Source organism: Populus alba, chromosome 14, assembly GCF_005239225.2.
Source record: "Populus alba chromosome 14, ASM523922v2, whole genome shotgun sequence".
NCBI classification, from domain to species: Eukaryota; Viridiplantae; Streptophyta; class Magnoliopsida; order Malpighiales; family Salicaceae; genus Populus; species Populus alba.
In genome coordinates, this window is record NC_133297.1 from 5,320,022 (window position 1) to 5,339,920 (window position 19,899).

The window sequence follows — 19,899 nt, forward strand, 5'->3', positions numbered from 1 at the left end:
TCCCATATAAAACAAAATGATATACTTCTGGCGTAATGGCACCACATGGATGCATACAAAACTTCATCCATCCTAATAACATATTACAGAAGCAAAATTGCTTTGGAAGAGCATCATCGTTTTGTAAATTTTGTAACAATAAATAGCATCTGTTATTTTGAGAGCCAGTAGATAATAAGAAACAACGTACAAGCAGCAATAACAGCGGACAGAATGAGAGTGTCTCTTGATCGTCTCCTCCTGATAGAACCTTTGAAAACAGAAGAAGAAAAAATAAATGGTTATGCAACTGAAGAATGTTGCTGAATATCAGAAAATAAGTGTTTATAATACAAATGGCTATTGTATGGTACCAAGAAGGCCACGGATAATTGGAAACTTGTCTCCTAGAAGCTTGACTTTCCCCTGAACATCTCCAAAAAAAGCCCTTTGAGAACCCAAAACGGCCCTTGTCGTTTGAGCTTGATTTATGACATCATCAATCTGCACAGACGTGAACCAGCATTGTCAATTGACTAAAGATCAGAGAAGCAATTGCTGACAAAGGAAGTCCACAGCTTATACCATAATGCCATTAATTGAATGGTTACTGAGGGGGGCTTCAGAATTCAAAAGTAAATCATGTGAGATAAACTACAGATACAACTTGGTGTTTCAAGATTACCACTTTTGCATAGGACAAAGTCAGTCAACTCATCACGTGCAACATTTATAGGCTGTATGACTTCACTTTTAATTAGCCAATATAACAGGGTTCTCTATAAGGACCACTTTGAGGTAGCTCTGTGTCATTGCAACTTGATTCTATACATGACACAAGGAAAAGAACATGGATTTCCTGATCAGCACAATGCGTTGTATGACAACTGATAATTCAGACAAGTGGAAACCTAAAAAGTACAAAAACAGCTATTTCCGGTAGAAAGTTTTTCAGTGGTAAATAACCAGAATAAATAACCAGAAAATTCGGTGCAGTGCTTTTAAATAAATATCTGGTAAAGTCACTAATGATTGTAGCTATCTTTATGCCTACTAATTGAGATCAGTGAAAGGGATAGAAGGAGGCCACACACCTAGTTCACAGCCAAATGTAAAATGTACAAACGCAACTTATCTTTCTAAACCATGTTAAGTCAACATTTAATTAAATTGTTCCATGACATCGAGCCCTTTGTTTAGGAGGCAGGCATCAGAAAATAGATACTATGAACATAATATTGACATCTGCTCTTTAGTGGGTAACTGATGCTATGTTTGGGACTAAAAAGTTGTGAGAAAAGAAAATGGGACCATGGGAGGAATGAAAGTACAAGAAGGGAATATTATATTCAGTCCATATGTTTGGGAAACGTGAAAAAGGAGAGGAATGAAAATGGAAGTTTTTGTTTTATTTGAAAACATAAACAAGAGGTGGAATGAAAATTATGAATGCAAAGTTGCAATTATGCTCATCGCCTTATTTATTGAAGTTTAACTTCTAACTAGTAATCAACTTCCCTTTCATTTTTGTCTCCATTTATTTGGACATAAGATTTGCTAATCAAATAAACCATAGTTTGGACACAGCATCTTTGACATTTGATATCGCAAAGTTCTACAGGAATGTAAAGATAGATTTAATACATCAATATCCATTTCTATGATGTTGGACAGTGGGCCAACATGAGTATATAACAAAGTTATGGCAATACCACATATCAAAGAAGAGGAATTTGAAGAGATAAACTGAAGGAGAGGATGGACAGGTGGCTTGTAGAATTAGAAGTTGGATTGTGTAGGGATAGAGAAACACTAGCTAATGAAGGGAAAGTATACAAGTATGTTTAATGTTAAGTCTTTCTCTCCAACTAAGAGAGATTGAAAGTGGTAGGCATGGAAAGAAAATTTCTTTCCACATTCCATTCCTTGGTTCCTTGTTCTGCTGGTGATCCATAGGGTGGAAAACCAAATTCCTCAGCATATTTCCCTTCCACCTATTTTCAATCCCCCAAAAATCCACCCTTGCCTGACGCATTGATGGTAAACTAGAAATCTAAATGCATTAAACTTACACTGTTCATAAACCAAGCTTTTTAGCTGGGTGATGTACCTCCCACTTCACAGAGTGCAAGTGAGTAAAGCTGTAGAGGTTCAAGGTTCAAACCCAATTAAAGGTGGAACAGTGGAGGTGGTGGTGGTTAGACTTATGGGTCTAGTGACAGATAAGTAAAACTGGTGTGCATCAGGGGAAAAAAAACACTCCCTCTATTTACACCCAATTACATTCATTTTCTGCCATTTTTCGCTACCAGAACTAGTCAATGATTTTTATTCATCCCATCCATATTTTCTTCAGTCTCTACCTCTTATCTAATAAAACTTATTATTTAACTCCATCCAGTTCAATATTGCCAGTTGTCCATCCCAGCATCCTTATTTATTTTTCCATCAACATGCATGGCAAGAAATGTGCAAGGAGAAATATTAATCTAAAGAATCTGACATGGATATGGCCAAAAGAAAGCGAGAAAGTCTTACATGAGATATGCTTCCATGGATGGCAGCTCTTTCTCGTAGTAACTGCACTCTCGGGGACATACTACCAGATGCCTGTAAGTACACAGAAAACAAACCTCAATTTTGAGAAACAAAAACATGAGAACATACAGCAGTTTTAAGAGTTCAAATGATACCCACCTTGTACTCACTAATATCGTCTCTGACAGAACTCAGAAGCTCTGAATGTTCCCTCATAGAGTTTATGTTTCCCTTGATTCGTCTAAACTCCTAAAGTAACAAATTTTATTTGATCAATGAGACAGAAACCAATAAAATACGATTTCTTAGCTCAAGAGAATAGATGTCATGTCCACAATGAAATCAAATGATTAGGAATATAATACAATGAGATGCAGTCCTAAAGGGGGGAAACTGTTTGAAATAAAAGCTGTATGAAAATTCCTAATATGCTATAGTTTTAGCATCTAACTAATCTGCTAATTTGTTTAGCGGAACATATACAATGATATGAAAAAAAATAATTTAGGACCAATTCTGTATAGAATTTTTTTCCTTTTTCTTCTCCCCTCTCCACTAATCTTTGAAGTGCTATCATGGGCTTTGCTATCAATCATAAACCGAGAAGCTGCAAAAATAATGCTGCCACTGCCGACTAGAAAGAGAAATTTTGAATAAGAACTTGAGTTGAACTTAGACGCCGATGGGAATGAGACCAGAGAAGATGGAACTCACTGAAAACAGTGATTGTGTGCATCAGTATCACATGTATATAAGTTAGGCTCCTAAACCTTCTCTCGCTTACTTCATTGCTCAAGACAAGCAGCACTCAAGCATGAATATTTTTAAATGGAACACTCTTAATTTTAAAATGACATCAGACTCAAAATGAGATTCCACTTGCAGATGCAAGAAAATCTTTTGGAATTTGATGGTTTTGAAAAAAACCAGCTGGATTCTTGACATCTCATAGAAGAAACTTTCTATGAGATCAGATGCATACTGTTGAATTCAAATTACCCTTTGAAAATTTGATTGAGCACCACAAGAAAAACTAACTTGTTACTGATGCATTTTTTTCACACTGTTTAAGGTGCGGAACTAGCAATTGAGTCCCAAAAACAGAGCATGAATCATATAATCAACCAATAAAAAAATGCAACAAAAAATTAAGGAAAAGAAAAACAGAGTGTGAATCATATAATCAACCAATAAAAAAACACAAAAAACAAAGAAAGAAGGAAAGAACTGAAACCGATTATGCCCGCAATCACGACAATATGATGGAAATTAAACACAATGACATTAACAATCAAATCAACTGTCTTCCCACGACAAAAGATTAAAATGTCGACACCAACATTTCCACATTCCGGATAAGGTTCTTATACTCAGTTTGTAATTTGTATTTTTTTTCTCCACTCTATACTCCTCCCATATTAATAAAGCCACATTTCCTAATTTTTCAAATTGGAACGAAGCCACATTAATCTAAAAACAAAAATCCATTATCAGATTTCCCATCCGCATTGCTGCCAATACACGCATCACATACGATACAACAAAACTTTCCTAAGCACTCATTACCAATTTTACCCAAAAAAAAAATCAAACCTGCGTAAAATCATGAAGGATATCTCTATGCCTTGCTAGCTTTTGAGTAACTGAAGTGGCTGGGGCTGCAGACGCAGCACATCTACTCATAGCATCATTTATATCAAGTAACTTCTCAAGTGACGATTGAATTTCCATTTCCATTGATTTCCATGACCTACTGGATCCAACTGTTGGCGAACCAGTATCGACATAACCTAAATCACACTCCATAACAATCAACACCGATAATCCACTAATGACTAAAAATTATTGAATTTCCAAGAAACAATTACCACATTATTACACTTGGAAATTAAGAAGGAAAAAAAACAAATTAAAAGTGAATCCAAACCTCCTCCTCCCCCTTGAGTGAATCGAGAGCCAAGTTTAGCATAAGAAGAGAGTTTAACATCGAGATCTCCTTCGATCTTTCTTGCTTCTCTTCTTAGTTCCTCCCAACCGGATTCTTGTAACTCCAGATTTGTATCCGTCATTTTGGATCTAGATCCTAATACTTGCTATTTCTTTTGTTTCGTGAGCTAACGATACAACAGTTATTTACAGTCTCTTGTTTGATTTGATTGGTAGCGGTCTATTTATTTTTTTCTCCTTCTGTAAGCTTTTATCATCCCCACTGGCACTCGCAGAGGGAAAGGAGATCATACTGTCAATTTCTTACTGGGCCTTAATGTAAAGTTTTGATGGGCTTGCAATTATAGGCCCACAAAATAATGCCTTTTAATTCACTGAGCCAGATTGGAGAAAGCCAGACCTCGAAGGAAAGCTTAAGGTTTTGATGGGCTTGAAATAATTGGGCCAATACATAGTGGCCAATAATTCACTGAACCAGCTCGGAGAAAGCCTGCCCTTGAAGGATCCCTCCCTCTAAGCTCGACCTAGCAATCGCATCTCTCAATTATGAATGAGAAATTGGGGTGGCGATTTCACATGGACACCCGGTCAAGTTTCAGTTTATTTGAAGGCAAAAAGTCAGCACGAAACCCGATTTGAATTCAAATTCAAATTAAAATAAATAAATAAATTTGAAAAATATTATATGTATATCAAACTAATTACATAATAAATAGTTATAATTATAGCATTAAAGTTCCAGATTTGAGTTAAATTCAAGTTATGAATATTCCATGAAACCTGATAAGATTAGATTTAATTTTCAAAAATTCATACATGTTTGGATTTGAATTGAATTTGGGTAATTATTTGAATTCGGACATGAATAATACAGGACTTGACCTTTTAGTATCTATTTTCATCCGTAATAAGAAATTTCTAGCCTTTTGATTCCTTCTACTTTCCTCCATGACTAATTTTTTCCTAATTGTTTTTCTAACCACAGATAATATAAGTGGAACAAAAATCAAAAACCATATCCACACTACTTACTAAGTAATGTCACAACCTCAACTTTTAACTGTTTATTTAACTTCAATTTTGATTAAGAAGAAATTATGAAATTATAACTGTGTGAAATAATGTTAGAATTGGTTTATAAGATATATAGTGGGTATTTTAAAGTTAAATTATATGTGAGGTTTACTCACATTTAAGGTTAAAATCATAATGAATTTTGTTATTAAACATGATTACTTTAACATGAAATATTAATATTATTTAAAAATCCAATTAAAGATGAATGTAAAAACTTTTGGATAATAAAATTTCAAATCTAAAATAGCTTTGTGAATTGGATAATGAGTCTATGGGCTCAAGAGTTTGGGTTTGAGTTTGGTTAATAAAAAAAACATTTTATATTAAATTCATGTTTGTTCGTAATTATTTTTAATCCATAAAATATTTTTGTACATAAACCAATATATTAATTAGATAATGAGAATGAATTTTATTATAAGTAAATCATAAACTATAAACATTCATGAATTCTTTCATGAATTATGGACATTCATAAATATGAAGATTCATGAACTATGAATGTTAATATTTTAGTTTTCAAGTCCTATAAATAGATGTTTTGGATGGGTGATAAATAATTGAAGAATTTTTTTAAGTTCTTTTTTCTCTCCATGTTGTTGATTTTTTAAAAGACTTGTTATTTAATTCTTTCTTTTTATTTTGAAGCTTAGGTTTGGTCTATGTAGAGATAAGTATTATTATTCCAGATTTGTTATCTTCTAATAATTTCAACAAGAAAGTACTCTAAACTAGTTTTGTATAAGTATAATTTAAATACTTGATTAGTTTGGCATGGTAGAATTATTTTTTTTATATTTTTTGCAAAGTTGGCATGGTAGAATTATTTTTCTTATATTTTTTGCAAGTTTATATATTTACTTAATACACGTGCTAGATTTTTGAAATAATTACCATATTTTATATGTTTGCATAATTATAAAGTAAATATTCTTCTTGCTTGTCTATTCTTAACTTGTGAATTTCGGAGAACAAACAATTCTAGAGATAATTTGATTATTCGTTATATTTAAATTAAAATGCACAGTTGGACATGTTAAGGTTATTCAAGTTGATTGTGTAATAGTTTTTCATACACTATAGCTAGAAGATTGCACTGCATGAATTTAATTTCTATGCAAAACGACATGTTTCGAGTAAAAGTTGAATTAGTTCCTTTGATGCCTTTACCGACTGAAACTTCCCCTTTCTTATGCTGGAAAAACTCTCGTTTTCTCACAAAATGCGCTTGAAGTAATCGTAAAATTTAATTAATTAGGTTAAATCACATGGTATTTTTCCGTTATAAGCATCGTTTTCCTTAAAAAAAAAAAAAAAAATCATACCTCACCATAATAGACATAAAGTGTCCTGAAGTATCATAGACATACGAAGATTTGTTTGCCGCCTTGTATTTTCTAATACATTTATTTGTTTAATATATTCGTGGCGGGCAAAAAATACCCGAACAAGAAGATTAATCATATATGCTTTCATTAAAAAATTAAGGTTAATTGCATAGATATCAATCATCAAATCAATGTACTAACCTTCTTGTTTTCAGGGGCAAAACATATTCAATTGAAAACCACAATGAAAGCAATAAAGGTTGACCCAAAATGTTAATTAGGCAGAACTCAGGAAAACCTGCTCAGCACTTGTGACAATTTAGCATAAGCCGACAATCTTTCTAGCACATGCCCACAGTAAAACATTAAGGATTAAGTAATATTATCAACATTATATTAAATACTTAATGCGAGAGAAGACTACATAAACCCAAAAAATAACGATATTATAACAAGGCAGCATTGATTTTGTTTTCCTCGTTTTTTTTTAGTTTAATGTTTTATTTTTTAGTTTTCAATATATATATTTTTTAACAATAGTTCACTGGGATTAAGTTTTATAATGTTTTTATATGATTTTCTATTAGGTTATCTCAGTATCATGACTTTAGATTAACTCGAGTTTTTTTTTTTATCTTTTTTTAATTGATTTTTTATTTAATTTTATTTTTAATATTTGGTTGATTGAAAATTAAATTTTATAATTTGTTTGGTTTACTTTCTATGAGATTATTACAGTCTCATGACCCGGATTGTGGATTTGATGGGTTAACCCGGTTGACTCTGATCGTTTTTTTGGGTTGTTTTTTTAATTTCATTGTTTCACATTGTTTTAATTGAAAATTAGATTTTATAATTTGTTTCAGTTTATTTTTTATGAGATTATTCTAATCTAATAACACAGGTCACGAGTTTGGTCAATTACTTGAGTTGAATCATATTTTTTTAATTAATTTTTTTCTTAATTTCATCCTTAAATATTGTATTGATTTGGAATTGGGGTACATAATTACTTTGATTTACTTTCTATAGGCTATCCAAGTTTCATGACCGGTCACGGAATTGACAGATTAACCCGGTTGACCCGGTTCCTTTTTTAATTTAACTTTTATTTTTCAATTTCATCATTCAACATTAGGTTCATTGAGAATTATACTTCTTAATTTATTTTAATTTACTTTTTATGAGGTTATTCTTGTTTGATGACTAAGATCATGTGTTTGACGGGTTGACTCAGGTTGTTTTTATATCTTTTTTAATTGATTTTTTTTAATTTCATTCTTAAATATTGTGTTGATTGCTAATTAAGGTTCATAATTTGATTTAATTTGCTTTCTATATATAGGGATATCCTTATTTTATAATATGGGTCATGAAATTGATAAACTAACTCAAGTTAACTCGAATTAAATCAATATGTTATCATCTTAATATTTAAGAAACACGTATTGTTGATTTTTTTTTATTATTCAAATTGATTTTTTATCAGTCATCCATTTTATTTTTATACTTGTCAAATTGACCGGATCACGTCAAATCAACCTTTACATAATTTTAAAAAATTTCTATTAAAAAACGTGTTAGCAATATCTAAATATTTTTTTATATTAAAAAAAATTGATTGGGCTACAGAACACTAATCTAGTGTGCTAAACACACTGTAAATAAATTTTTAGCTAGTTCACACAAAGACCTCTTGAAATATGAATCATTTTGATAACTCTTTTTTTTCTTTTGATTTCAATAACTGAACTATTGGATTTACACCCATTTTATTAAGTTTCATTAATTCACCTTATAGTCCACGGAGTATAAATCAAAATGGCTCATTCTGTAGAGAGCCAATGTATACACTAGCTTGAAAATTTATCATTTAATCATATTCTACTTGATTATATAGCACACTATTATTATTAAGAAAACTAAAGTGCCTAGCTAATTCACTATTACATCAACCGTCTATGCACACCAATTAGCATTGTGGACTCACGTTGTGCTAAAAAAAATCTTTTTTTATGTCCATGTATTCTATTTTATTTTATTATATTGTGTTGAATCCAATGGAAGGAAAAGGAGGAAAAAATAGTTATTGAAGCCACATTACGATGAGTTAGCGATCATGCTCCACCTTGGGAGGAAGGCCTAATTAATCAAGAAGATTTCATTCACGCCAAGGACGAGGTTGTTCAATGTTGTAGGATGCCACACACACCATTTAAACTCGACAACTCGACTCATATGTTGATGCTTACATTGCACGCACCAAACTTTTATTTATTGCTTCCTTCATTTAATTTAGTCTCTGGTTTTATAATAATTTTCAATTGAATCATTAATCTTATCCCACCCGAGCCCACACCATCTCTTTTAAATCCCGCCCATTAATCTCCAATAACTCTTTAATTTAGTATCGAAATTCATTGAACCAAAGTTCAAAAAAGGTCCAAATAGATAAGGAAGAAGAAAGAGATAATTACATGTTTGGCTTAGCATGTTCTGGTCATGTCCATGCCTCAAGTCTTAAATATAGTAGTTAACTCAAGTTGACTTGATGTAATCTAATATGTCTCCCTTTCAATATTAAATAATGCAAAAAAAATCATTCTGATGTTTTTTTAAAATCACCTAACAATTTGATCGATTCTTCTGAGCTATTTTTGAATATACCAAATTAACTAGGTTACGTTATAAAAACTCCTACATATTTTAATTTGAAGCTTGAGCTGGATAAACAATTAAGTTGGGAGGTTTCAAGTTGACTTGCTAGTCAAGTCCAGTGATATCATCAAAAAGTTCTCCACGGGCTATTTTAAAAAAAAAATTCAAGAAAAAATTGGTTTTAAAAATAGAGTTAGGATAGTATTATTTTATGGTTTTTTTTTTGGTTGGATGGAGTTTCAACTATGTAAACTTGATATGTTATAAATCTACTTAAGTTCTTTTAGAAAATACTAACAAATATATTAATGGTATCTTGAAATATGTATTCAAAGCACAGGAAACAAAACTAGTAAATATTTATATAGCTTGATAGTCAATCAAACAAAGTGGAGTAAAATTTAACAAGTCTTTAAAAAATAAATGCAATCCTATTTTTTTTCATCTTTTAGCTAGGGTGCTTGACTTGGTAGAATCTCAAGCCAACGATCCAAACTGTGGCTGAAGAACTTCCACAGCAAGACCCAAACTGTGGTTAATGCACGGGGAAAAAAAATATGGGATGCTCCTTAATTTAATATCAAAACAAGAGGCAAGGACATGATAAACCATGTGTTAATTAGCTAACGGGTTATCATTAATAATATATATGATTTCATTTAACAATATAGAATAGTGATGTTTCCATCTCTCACGGGGGAAGAAGCAAACAACTACACGGATTTTGATTAAAATAAAATAAAATCTTGAAGCAAATGGGATAAAAATAATTTGGATTGTGTAAGTAAATATAATGATCCTCCAATTTTTTTAAACAATGCTTCTTAGCAATTCAACAATGACACACATATTCTAGTAAGAAAATTATTGAAATAGTTAAAATTTTCTCGTATCAGTTTGTTTATATAACGCTGGAGTTAATTTTTTACCGTCTAAATCATAGATTGGCCATTTACTTCTGATTATTGCTTTCATAAAAAATAATTAATGACTTTTACCTCTAAATGATGGGTTTTCGGGTTGACTAGATGCTTCCTCTCGTGCTCCATGCCACACAACAACTTCAAATTTTATATTGCTTCAGCTACTGGAAGCTTAATAAAATTTGCAGACAGTGGCTGATGATCCAAGAAAATAACTAAATAACGCTAGGTTATGCAATTAATTAAGCTTTTTTTTCGAAAAAAAGAAAAGAAATAAAGAAAACAAGTAGGCCTCCAACGGCGGGTACGGTGCACGTGTTCGTACAAATAAAATCAAATACTCCATGTAAGCCGAAAAGGCTAGGAAGGTTACATTTATTAAAGCAATATTTTTAGCAATTAATTAATCAAATATCTATTATCGTTATTGGAATAGTCAATGAATTTATTTTAGCACCCCACGGCACCGGTGAGACATGGCTTTCAATGTCCGCAACCAACGTTGAAGTTTGCGGCTGACTTTTCCGAGCAAGTTGACTAGGAAAATGGGATCATATTGGCTGACGCTGCAATGTTTATCCTCACATTTTCGAGATCATTTTCACACCCCCGAGGAATATTTGTTTATGTGTTTTAAAAAATTTTTTTATTTTTTTTATTATTAATTTTAAATTAATATATTTTTTAGTATTTTTAAATTAATATATTTTTAATATTTTTAAATCATTTTGATATATTAATATAAAAAATAATCTTTAAAAAATAAAAAAAAATATCATTAACATATATTAAACATAAAAAATTATTTAAAAAATAAATAAAGTACAGCCAAACAAAATCTTCTATTAACAATTTTGAAACATAAAGCTAAGTTCATTAGTTTCTTGTACCTTAAGAGTCAGCTCGGAATGTCTGTTGCTGTACGGATGGTGATTTGGCCGGTGATCCCAAGACTTTTTGTCACATAAGCCCTTGAGAAATTACATCTTGATCATATGCTCGTGATTTTTTTCATTATTTCTTGCCAGTTCCAGCATAAACACGCACACACAAGTGATGTCGTTTGTAGAGAGAAATAACACAAGCGTAGAATTGTTCAAGTGTAGAATTGTTTAATTTTGATCCTGTCTAAGCTGGGTAGTAGCTCATTTTTATTTTTCTCTTTTTATTACCACTCCCTGCACAATCACAAATTGCTTTTGAATCGGTTAAGATGATTACATCAAGTTAATTCAATTTGAGAAGTTTTTTTATATTAATTTCATTATTTTGTTATTAGTTAAATAAAATACAATAAGTTAAGTGAATTAAATCATGTTAAGAACAATTTTTATACTGTTTAATATTAAACTCGAGCCAAGTAAAAAATAAAATCAAAATGCTTTAAAATTAACTCATCAGAATTTTCTACTACTTCAATATATTTTTTATTATATTTATTTTTTTCAAAATTCAAACCACACCATAAGGAATTCGAATAGAAAAATTGTAAACCACGCACTTTGTGATCTTTTATATAAAATCAAGTCCAAGTGTACATAATCTGTTAAGAAAAAACATTAAAAATCCCGCGGTGCCTTACATGTCATGATTTGCAGGTGTTCAATTAGTGCGAGCAAGCTGGCCCGGACACCCACGTAAATCAAAAAAAAAAAAAAAAAGTAACATATGAGGGGAAAATTCAGAAACCATCAAGAGGAGAAGAGGACGGCTAGAAAGCTTGGATGTTCCAAAATGCTTTGTGCATCATTTTGAGGCCGTATTATATGTGTTTCTTCTTAATTTGATCTAACTATATCGTCCTCACGTGTATATAAATATTATTGAAATCAAATTAGAAGTTAATACTATGCTTTCAGCAGCTTCACATTTTCAACGCCTAAATTAGAAGTTGAGAACTTTCTACTCTAATATATATCAGGATTGTTCAAATTAACTCAACTAGTCAATTTCCGTATCACACGCCGTTGAAATACTTCACTTATTCAAAGTTTGAGATCATGTTTCCGTACTCAATTTAATTTGTGCTTAAAGTACAAGGAAATATATACTCTCACATTATTCACATTAATATCAAGTTTTTCAAACAAGAGTTACTCCAAGGCAGCGTTTAGAGAAAGGAGACTAGAACTTTAATCTCAAGTGCCCACGTTGATGAGAGGATGGAGGCAGCAGAAGAACACGCATCATTTAGAGCACAAGAAACAATAAACCAAGGAAGTAATAATTAGCTTTGATAAAATAAAGGTTGTTAAGAATGACCGGGACTATTTACAAGACAAAAATTTCTTTGCTTGTCAAAGAAAGATGATGATAATTGTACTTCTTGTAACGTGGTCTGATATTTGGATATTCCTATATGAGTTGAGGAGGTAAATATCATGCCTAAAACTTCAATTTAAGACGAGTTTTATATTTTAATTTGTTTTTATGTTTTAAAAATATATTTTTTTAATTAATATTTTTATTTTTTTCTTCAAATTAATATTTTTCTAATGTTTTTATATTATTTTGAGTGTTGATATTAAAAATAAAAAAATAAAAAAATATTATTTTAATATATTTTCAAATAAAAAATATTTTAAAATATAACCATAATAACACTTTCAAAGATACTCACCGGAGTGTCTATACAAAACAGCCTGCCATGAGCCCAACAGGTACTGTATATGTATGATTACGAAGATAAAACCATGATAATAAACTCAATTTTATTTAAGAAAATTTTTTATTTAAAAGAGAATATTAAAGCTTATTTGTTTTTACATTTAAAAATATGAAAAAAAAATTATTTATTTCAAATTTTATTTAACATTTTAAATATCATTTTAATATATTTATATAAAAAATAAATTTTAAAATACATATTTTTAAATAAAAAATACTTTAAAAATTTAAATATCCAAACTAGCGATTAATTTACTTGATTAAAGCGAAGTAGTAGAGAGACAAAAAAAAAACTTCAGCTCAGGGAAAGAAAGTACTGAAGAAATAGGAAAAGAAAGGACTTGGAACAGTTTATGGATAGACATCACTTCATATTAGATCTCATGTGGGAAACGAAATCTGGAAAGATGACTGCCCTTGAAAAACGGTGCCAGCTTTTTGAGAGATAAAACAGTTTAGATTTTCAACTGAACTTTCCTGTTTTGTCTTGTATCATAAATTGTTTGGAAAAAAACAAGCCTGGTTGGGGATGGAAAGAGACCTGGGAGTTTCGGGTCTCATTATCTGACAGCCAAGTCCCCACCATTTTTTAAAACCAACCCACGCCATATGTGTCCAGATAAGCTGTGGTTGTTTTTACGTTTTGAATTGTGTTTTTAAAAAATCTTAATTTTTAATTATTTTTTTATGTTCTAGAATTATTTTAATATGCTAATATTAAAAAATAAAAAATATTATCTTAATATTATTTCAATAAAATATTACTTTAAAAAATAACTTCAAAAACAATCTTAAACAGAAAACGCAGCCAGCAGGCAGATGAGCCCACCATTTTGGATTTTTCATGGCACTAGATTCCATGGCTAATGGCCCACATCACCATCAAGCAATTTTTGCTGTGTAAGGTAAAATATAAGTACAAGACAGTGTACGGTCTACGGAGTTTTGGACCTTTCTTGCTTCAAACCTATCGCAACTGCCCTGCAAGCTCTTTTTTATTTTATTTTATTTTTTTCTCAATCGGGCAAATCTTAGAGTGTGAGCATGATGCACCTAAGGAAAGATTCAAATTAACGAAGGAGACTTTACTTTATTTTTTTTCCATCTGTGTGTGCTCAAGTTTTGAGTTGGGAATGAATGGTATTTTCCTTTTTTTGGCCCTCCAATAAGATTTACTTGCTTTGTTGCAATTAGTATCAATACAAAATAAATATTTTGTGATTTATTTGATTTTTATTCGAAAAAAGATGGATCAGGTTTTTTATATATATATAAAAAATTCATGCAAATATGGATAATATGTTTAAAATATGATAATAAAGAATTTAACTTTGGGGTTTACAATTGCTTCACAAAACACATACAAAACAAATCATAAAGAAAACATTATTTTTTTTTGCGTGCCTTACAGCCTTACCTCTTCATGTAGCTCAACAATATTGCAGTCTTAAAACTAGGATGTGGCTTGGAAATATCCGCGGGCTACCATTTGCCCATTTTCAACCTACACACCATTCATGTTTTCTTTTCTTTGTACACCAACCATGTGACATTCTTAGATGATGATGACTTGATTGACACATTAAATTCATATACAAATGAAATAATAATATATAAGTAATAGATTCCTTTCATGATTTGGCTTCTTAATTTTCCATGTTCAAAGCACGATTTTATTTTCTATTGTAGTTTGGAATTATGTTCCAAGCAATATTTTAAAAAAATATATATATATTAATTGTTTTATGTTTTTTTTATCGTTTTAACATATTAATGTAAAATTTTATTTTTAAAAAATAAAAATATATTTTTAAATAAAAAATATTTTAAAAAACAATCATTAATTACTCTAAAATATCTCATTAGCATTAGCTTTTGTTCTTACATTCCCAACCAATAAATATTACCAGAGAAAGGGAGATAAATGACGGGTATGAATGAGACTGAACGGTGTAATTAGGTTTAATCCAAGAAATGAGTTCTATTTATTGCTGCTGAGAGAGAGAGGGAAAATTAAAAAAAAATGTTAGAACATTACATACGGTATATAATGGCTCCCTCGAAATAGGAATGTTACTCTAACCTCTTAATTTCCATATTCTTCATTTATTTTTGGACTCGATAGTCTTTTCTCATACGAAAAGAAAAGTAGAGAGCCCAAACGAGAAAAATAAATAAGTTAATTGATTGTAATATTATTTGACTGTCATGCTAGACAACTCGAAATGAAATTACCCCAATACAAAAGTTGAAAAGGATTTAAAGAGACGAATGACGAGCTTATTTTATTAATTACGTCTCCAAGACTTGGTGATATTTTCAATAATGCTTTCATATAATAATAATAATAATAATAATAATAATAATAATATTATTATTATTATTATTATTATTATTATTATATATTAATTTTTCTCAACTAAATAAATCAAATTAATATAGTTTTTATATTATCCACAATAATAAATCTATTTTTTTCAATCTAATAATTTGTGCCTACATAATATACAATTGGGTGCTTTTCAAAAGTATATTTATCTTTAAAAAACTTAAATTAATATTTTTAGTATTTTTAATAATTTTAATATACTGATATAAAAAAATAAAAAATATATATTTTAATATATTTATAATCAAAAATATTTTTAAAAATATCATATACTACATAAAACGCATAATCTAATTTAATTCACATAGGAGTTTGCTGCGTGTTGGACGTGAACTTGAGTAGCATTATAAAATCAAGGGCCGCGTAGTACCATAACCACCCCTACAATAACTTTTCTCTCACCTACTTCTCTTAATTCTTGTATTCCCAACACTGTACGTGGCAGAATCCAACAATTTCTGGGAAGCAACAAAAACCCCGGTCAAAATCTGGTATCGATTCTAATATTTGATCAAAAAATAACATCTGGAATCGCAGATCAATCAAACGGCTTAAAATGACTTTGCTAGAACAAATCAACAATTTTCTTCCTTATGTTTCTAACGACTTTCGGGTAAATCTCGCCGCAACCATACTCATCCGACCGTTCATTTTCCGACCTTTGACTTTCTCTGTCTAAATTTCAACACATTTTTTCATATCTTCCAGGAAATCAGAATCGCGTGGCCGACAATATCAACTCTCGCCACTTCTCTTTCTTCTTTCCTTCCCTTTTGACCCGTTAAAATTCCCATACAATTAACTTAACTGAAGGAAAAGCTATAACAATGAACCAGTCCCTGCTGTATAATTTAGTAACAAATTAGTCCTCAATGTTAAGATTTTGCTAATTTTCACCCGAATTTCTTGATTTAAAACTCGTCCGTACTGTTAATTTTTTTTCCTAATGGAAACCGTTACAGAACTTGTAGAATGTGCTCGGTAAAGGGCTAAAACTTGACTAAAAAAATAGACATTTAATAAAATAAGCTTTTATTTTTAAAATTCATTACTACATAGATTTTTATTTTAAGATTTTGTTTGTCATATAATTTTTATATTGTCTATGAAGTATGAGGCTTTGATTTTTTTTTTTGTTTCCTTTTACTTCAACTAAAAACCTTAATTAAACTATAATAAAGTTTATTTTAAAAAAATATGACTAGAAAAATATTTCTTATCACTTGATCTGGTGAAACTGCTCGGTGATTTCCTATATAAATAATCAAAATATGTGTTTATAAACTTACGTGTCTCTTTCAACACTTCCTTATAGAACTAACAAGGAGGGTGATCTTGTTAAACCAAGGCAAGATCAGGGGAAGGTCGGTGACCGATACGTTATATTTTATAAGAGCGGGGACAGATTTGTAGTTACCCAAAAATAAAAATTCCCATAGCAATTGCTTTCCCCCCCGCTGCTAGTGGTAGATTCTTCTTTAGCATCCCTTTATATACCTCTTCTCTTTATATCCCCAAAAGCTCTATTCCTCATCTCCACCACCACACAAGAATAACTAGCATCACCACAACAATCACCACCGCCGTCGACCACCACCACCACCACCACCACCACCACCACCACCAAGCTTGGCATCGTAAAGCAAGAACTCATACTCGGGGCTGAGAAGAAACGTTTAGATAGACACAACTTGATACTTTCTGGAATGAAAATCTCATTTTGCAGCATAAGCTGAGATGTCCAACATACCAACTTCTCTTTCTGAAGTATGTCTTACTCTCTCTCGTTTAACCATGTCCGTAGCAGACCCATGGCCCTTTTCTTGAACCTCATCACGCTCTAAGTAAGCTCCCCTCTACCTCTTACAACCTCAAAAAGCACCCCTATTTTTTGTTTTCTCGTATTGTTAATATAACAAATTATGAGAAAGATAAGAGGTTTCAAGATTGGCAAACGGTTAGTCCGGATCTCCACATGGATCTTCCGTCGGACCCGGATCCACCCACCGGGTTACAACCTTTTAGGCCAATCAGAATCAACATGCAGGTCCAAGCCAAAGCCCATATCGAAAATCATCAACTGGGGTCGTCGTTTAACGAAAGGAGCTAAATCACTTTGCGGTGCAAAACCAGGGTCGGGTTACATACCCATGGGTCATGAACTGGTTTGCGATAAACCGGTTACTGTACCAAAAGGGCATTTGGCTGTTTACGTTGGTAAAAAAGACGGCGACTTTCACAGAGTTTTGGTGCCTGTGATTTATTTTAATCATCCTTTGTTTGGTGAGTTATTAAGAGAAGCCGAAGAGGAATATGGGTTTAATCAACAAGGTGGGATTACCATTCCTTGCCGATTCTCGGAGTTTGAGAGTGTCCAAACCCGTATTAAAGCTGGGTCTGGAAGGAAGCCGACGTGGAAACGTAACCACTATTGAGGAAGTGGGGTTTTTCCCCCTAGTGATGACGATGATGACGATAATGCTGTTTAGATGATGATTATGTATGGAATTTTTATTTAGGTAGTGGTTTACTTTCTTTTTCTTTTTTTTCTTTTCAAAGCTTTACATTTGTCTTTCTTTCTCTTTCTTTTCTTTTTTAGTGATGGATTTGCAGGTGTAAATTGTTAGAGGTGAGTTGATGATGAAGATAATAATAGTAGTAGAGATGTTGATAGTAGAATGATGCTTGCCATTTTAGTTGATTAGTTATTAATACTACCATATAATATAATCTCATCAAATTAAGAATATTGGAAGACCTTATTATTACGGATTACAATCCTTATAATTGCGATCACCTAAACAATTTTCTTTTATTGATGATTAGTGACTTTTATTTACAACACGTTCAAGGAAGAGATTCTAACACGAAACCTAGTGAAAATTAATGGGTGCCGCCAGCCAATTGCCACCAAAACCATAGCATGTTAAAGTTATAAAATAATGGAGACTTGAATTTAGATGTTCTGTGTTTTCAGTACTTTTTGTTGTACGGAAAATAATTATTCATAGTTTATTAAGGTTAGATCTTGGCTTCTCTCCTTCGGATAAGAATGGCACAGTGCATTGAAGTTACGGTACTCACTTGGGTGGCATGAAAGCTCCATGAAGTGATACGTGCTTGACTTGGGTGGGCATGATGGGTTCACTTACGTCTATAGATGTGAAGTTCTGGTTCCTACCATTGAAGTTAAATCTTGCTATTGCTTAGAAAAATTGTCTGATTTTCAGTGAGTTTTGCAGCCATAGATGGCATACTTTTTTACAGTTTGGGAGGCTAAAGAATGCAAGGGATTCTTCTGTTATGCAGAGTTTTCAAAGAATTTTTTCGGGTAAGATTTTAGGTAAGAAAGAAGCGCCTAAATGCTACACGATTGGACAGCGATTGAGGAATTTGTTTGTTTTTTTCCAATTTCACCTAAACCTTTAGTTTTGATTAAAAGGGATAAAAAGATAATTTGCCGTCCCTTCTTTAATCACCATTGGTGTCCTTATCAGCAGTAGTGGAGCATCTTATGACCGGAATCAACTTTAATATTACGCATACCAACCACAACTTGATAGGGCAAATACCAGTCATTTGATTGTGTCGAGGTCTCCGGATCAAACGGTGTATTGCTGTATATTGAAGCTTGGTGGGTGGATGTGAGCGACCCTTCAGCGAAAAATTATCAATTGGCAAGGTACTGTACCATGTTTCCACTTTCCAGGATGATATCAATCTTGCAGAATCTGGAAAAGGAAGGTGGGATTGGTTGTTGGGTTCATGTAACAATCGATTGCAAGGAGCAGCAGCAAGTATTTGCAGATGAAGAAGTACTTTGGCAATGGAGTTCCTTCGGAGTTACGAAAAATTTAAATGGTCGGTAAATTGAAGGCCCATAAAATTAATTGAAATATACATAAGCTGATTTAAATATCCACGTTAATAATGATATTTTGACAAATAATAATACTAGGGACCAAAAAATGCCTGGATTGGAAGATTTTGCTCTAGGCTTTTGGCAATATTCCGAAGAAAATATCTATAATGGCCAGTAAACATCCTTGTGGTTTGGTTTTAGCCGGTGTAGCTTTCAGTCGAAGTGTGGATGGTTCAATAAGGTCAAGAAAGGCAACATCAAGGTTCATAATTGTCAAGGTCAATGGACAAACTAGAACATTCAGCTCCCGGCACTTGAGAGTCATTCCTTACGCAAGGAATATCTTTAATCCGGTGTCTATTATTCACGTGAAGCGGAAAAGAAAATCACAAAATTTTGTTGCCATGTTCAAGATTTGCCAATTTGCACTGGATTTGGACCAATAGAAATAAAACCCATTTTGTGATCCAATCTGAATTGAGTTTTTAAAGGCAGGGATGCCAAAGCTTGGAAAGGTTCATTCTTTTCTTG

The 19,899-nt window shown here is 31.8% G+C and overlaps 2 protein-coding genes across 2 annotated transcripts; one reads left to right on the top strand and one right to left on the bottom strand.

The window, feature by feature from the left end:
• Window positions 1–4,721, bottom strand: LOC118041330 (Golgi SNAP receptor complex member 1-2). Its single transcript, XM_035048615.2, has 6 exons — window positions 4,445–4,721; window positions 4,111–4,307; window positions 2,677–2,766; window positions 2,518–2,589; window positions 354–483; window positions 1–250 (listed from the first exon to the last, which is right to left on the bottom strand). Exons 1-6 carry the CDS (start codon window positions 4,584–4,586, stop codon window positions 153–155), a joined length of 729 nt encoding a protein of 242 aa, XP_034904506.1. The 5' UTR covers window positions 4,587–4,721; the 3' UTR covers window positions 1–152.
• A 12,237-nt stretch (window positions 4,722–16,958) lies between these two features.
• LOC118041329 (auxin-responsive protein SAUR36-like) lies at window positions 16,959–18,185 on the top strand. Its single transcript, XM_035048614.2, has one exon. The coding sequence runs from the start codon at window positions 17,429–17,431 to the stop codon at window positions 17,939–17,941; it is 513 nt and encodes a 170-aa protein (XP_034904505.1). The 5' UTR covers window positions 16,959–17,428; the 3' UTR covers window positions 17,942–18,185.
• The last annotated feature ends 1,714 nt before the right edge of the window (window positions 18,186–19,899 follow it).

Excerpts from the sequence above, each read along its gene's own strand:
- LOC118041330 (XM_035048615.2), bottom strand. The coding sequence starts at position 4,586 with ATGACGGATACAAATCTGGAGTTACAAGAATCCGGTTGGGAGGAACTA. Across the intron at positions 2,767-4,110 it reads TCCTTCATGATTTTACGCAG|GAGTTTAGACGAATCAAGGG; the intron begins GTTTGATTTTTT and ends TTGTTACTTTAG. Across the intron at positions 484-2,517 it reads TCCATGGAAGCATATCTCAT|ATTGATGATGTCATAAATCA; the intron begins GTAAGACTTTCT and ends ACGTCTGTGCAG.
- LOC118041329 (XM_035048614.2), top strand. The coding sequence starts at position 17,429 with ATGAGAAAGATAAGAGGTTTCAAGATTGGCAAACGGTTAGTCCGGATC.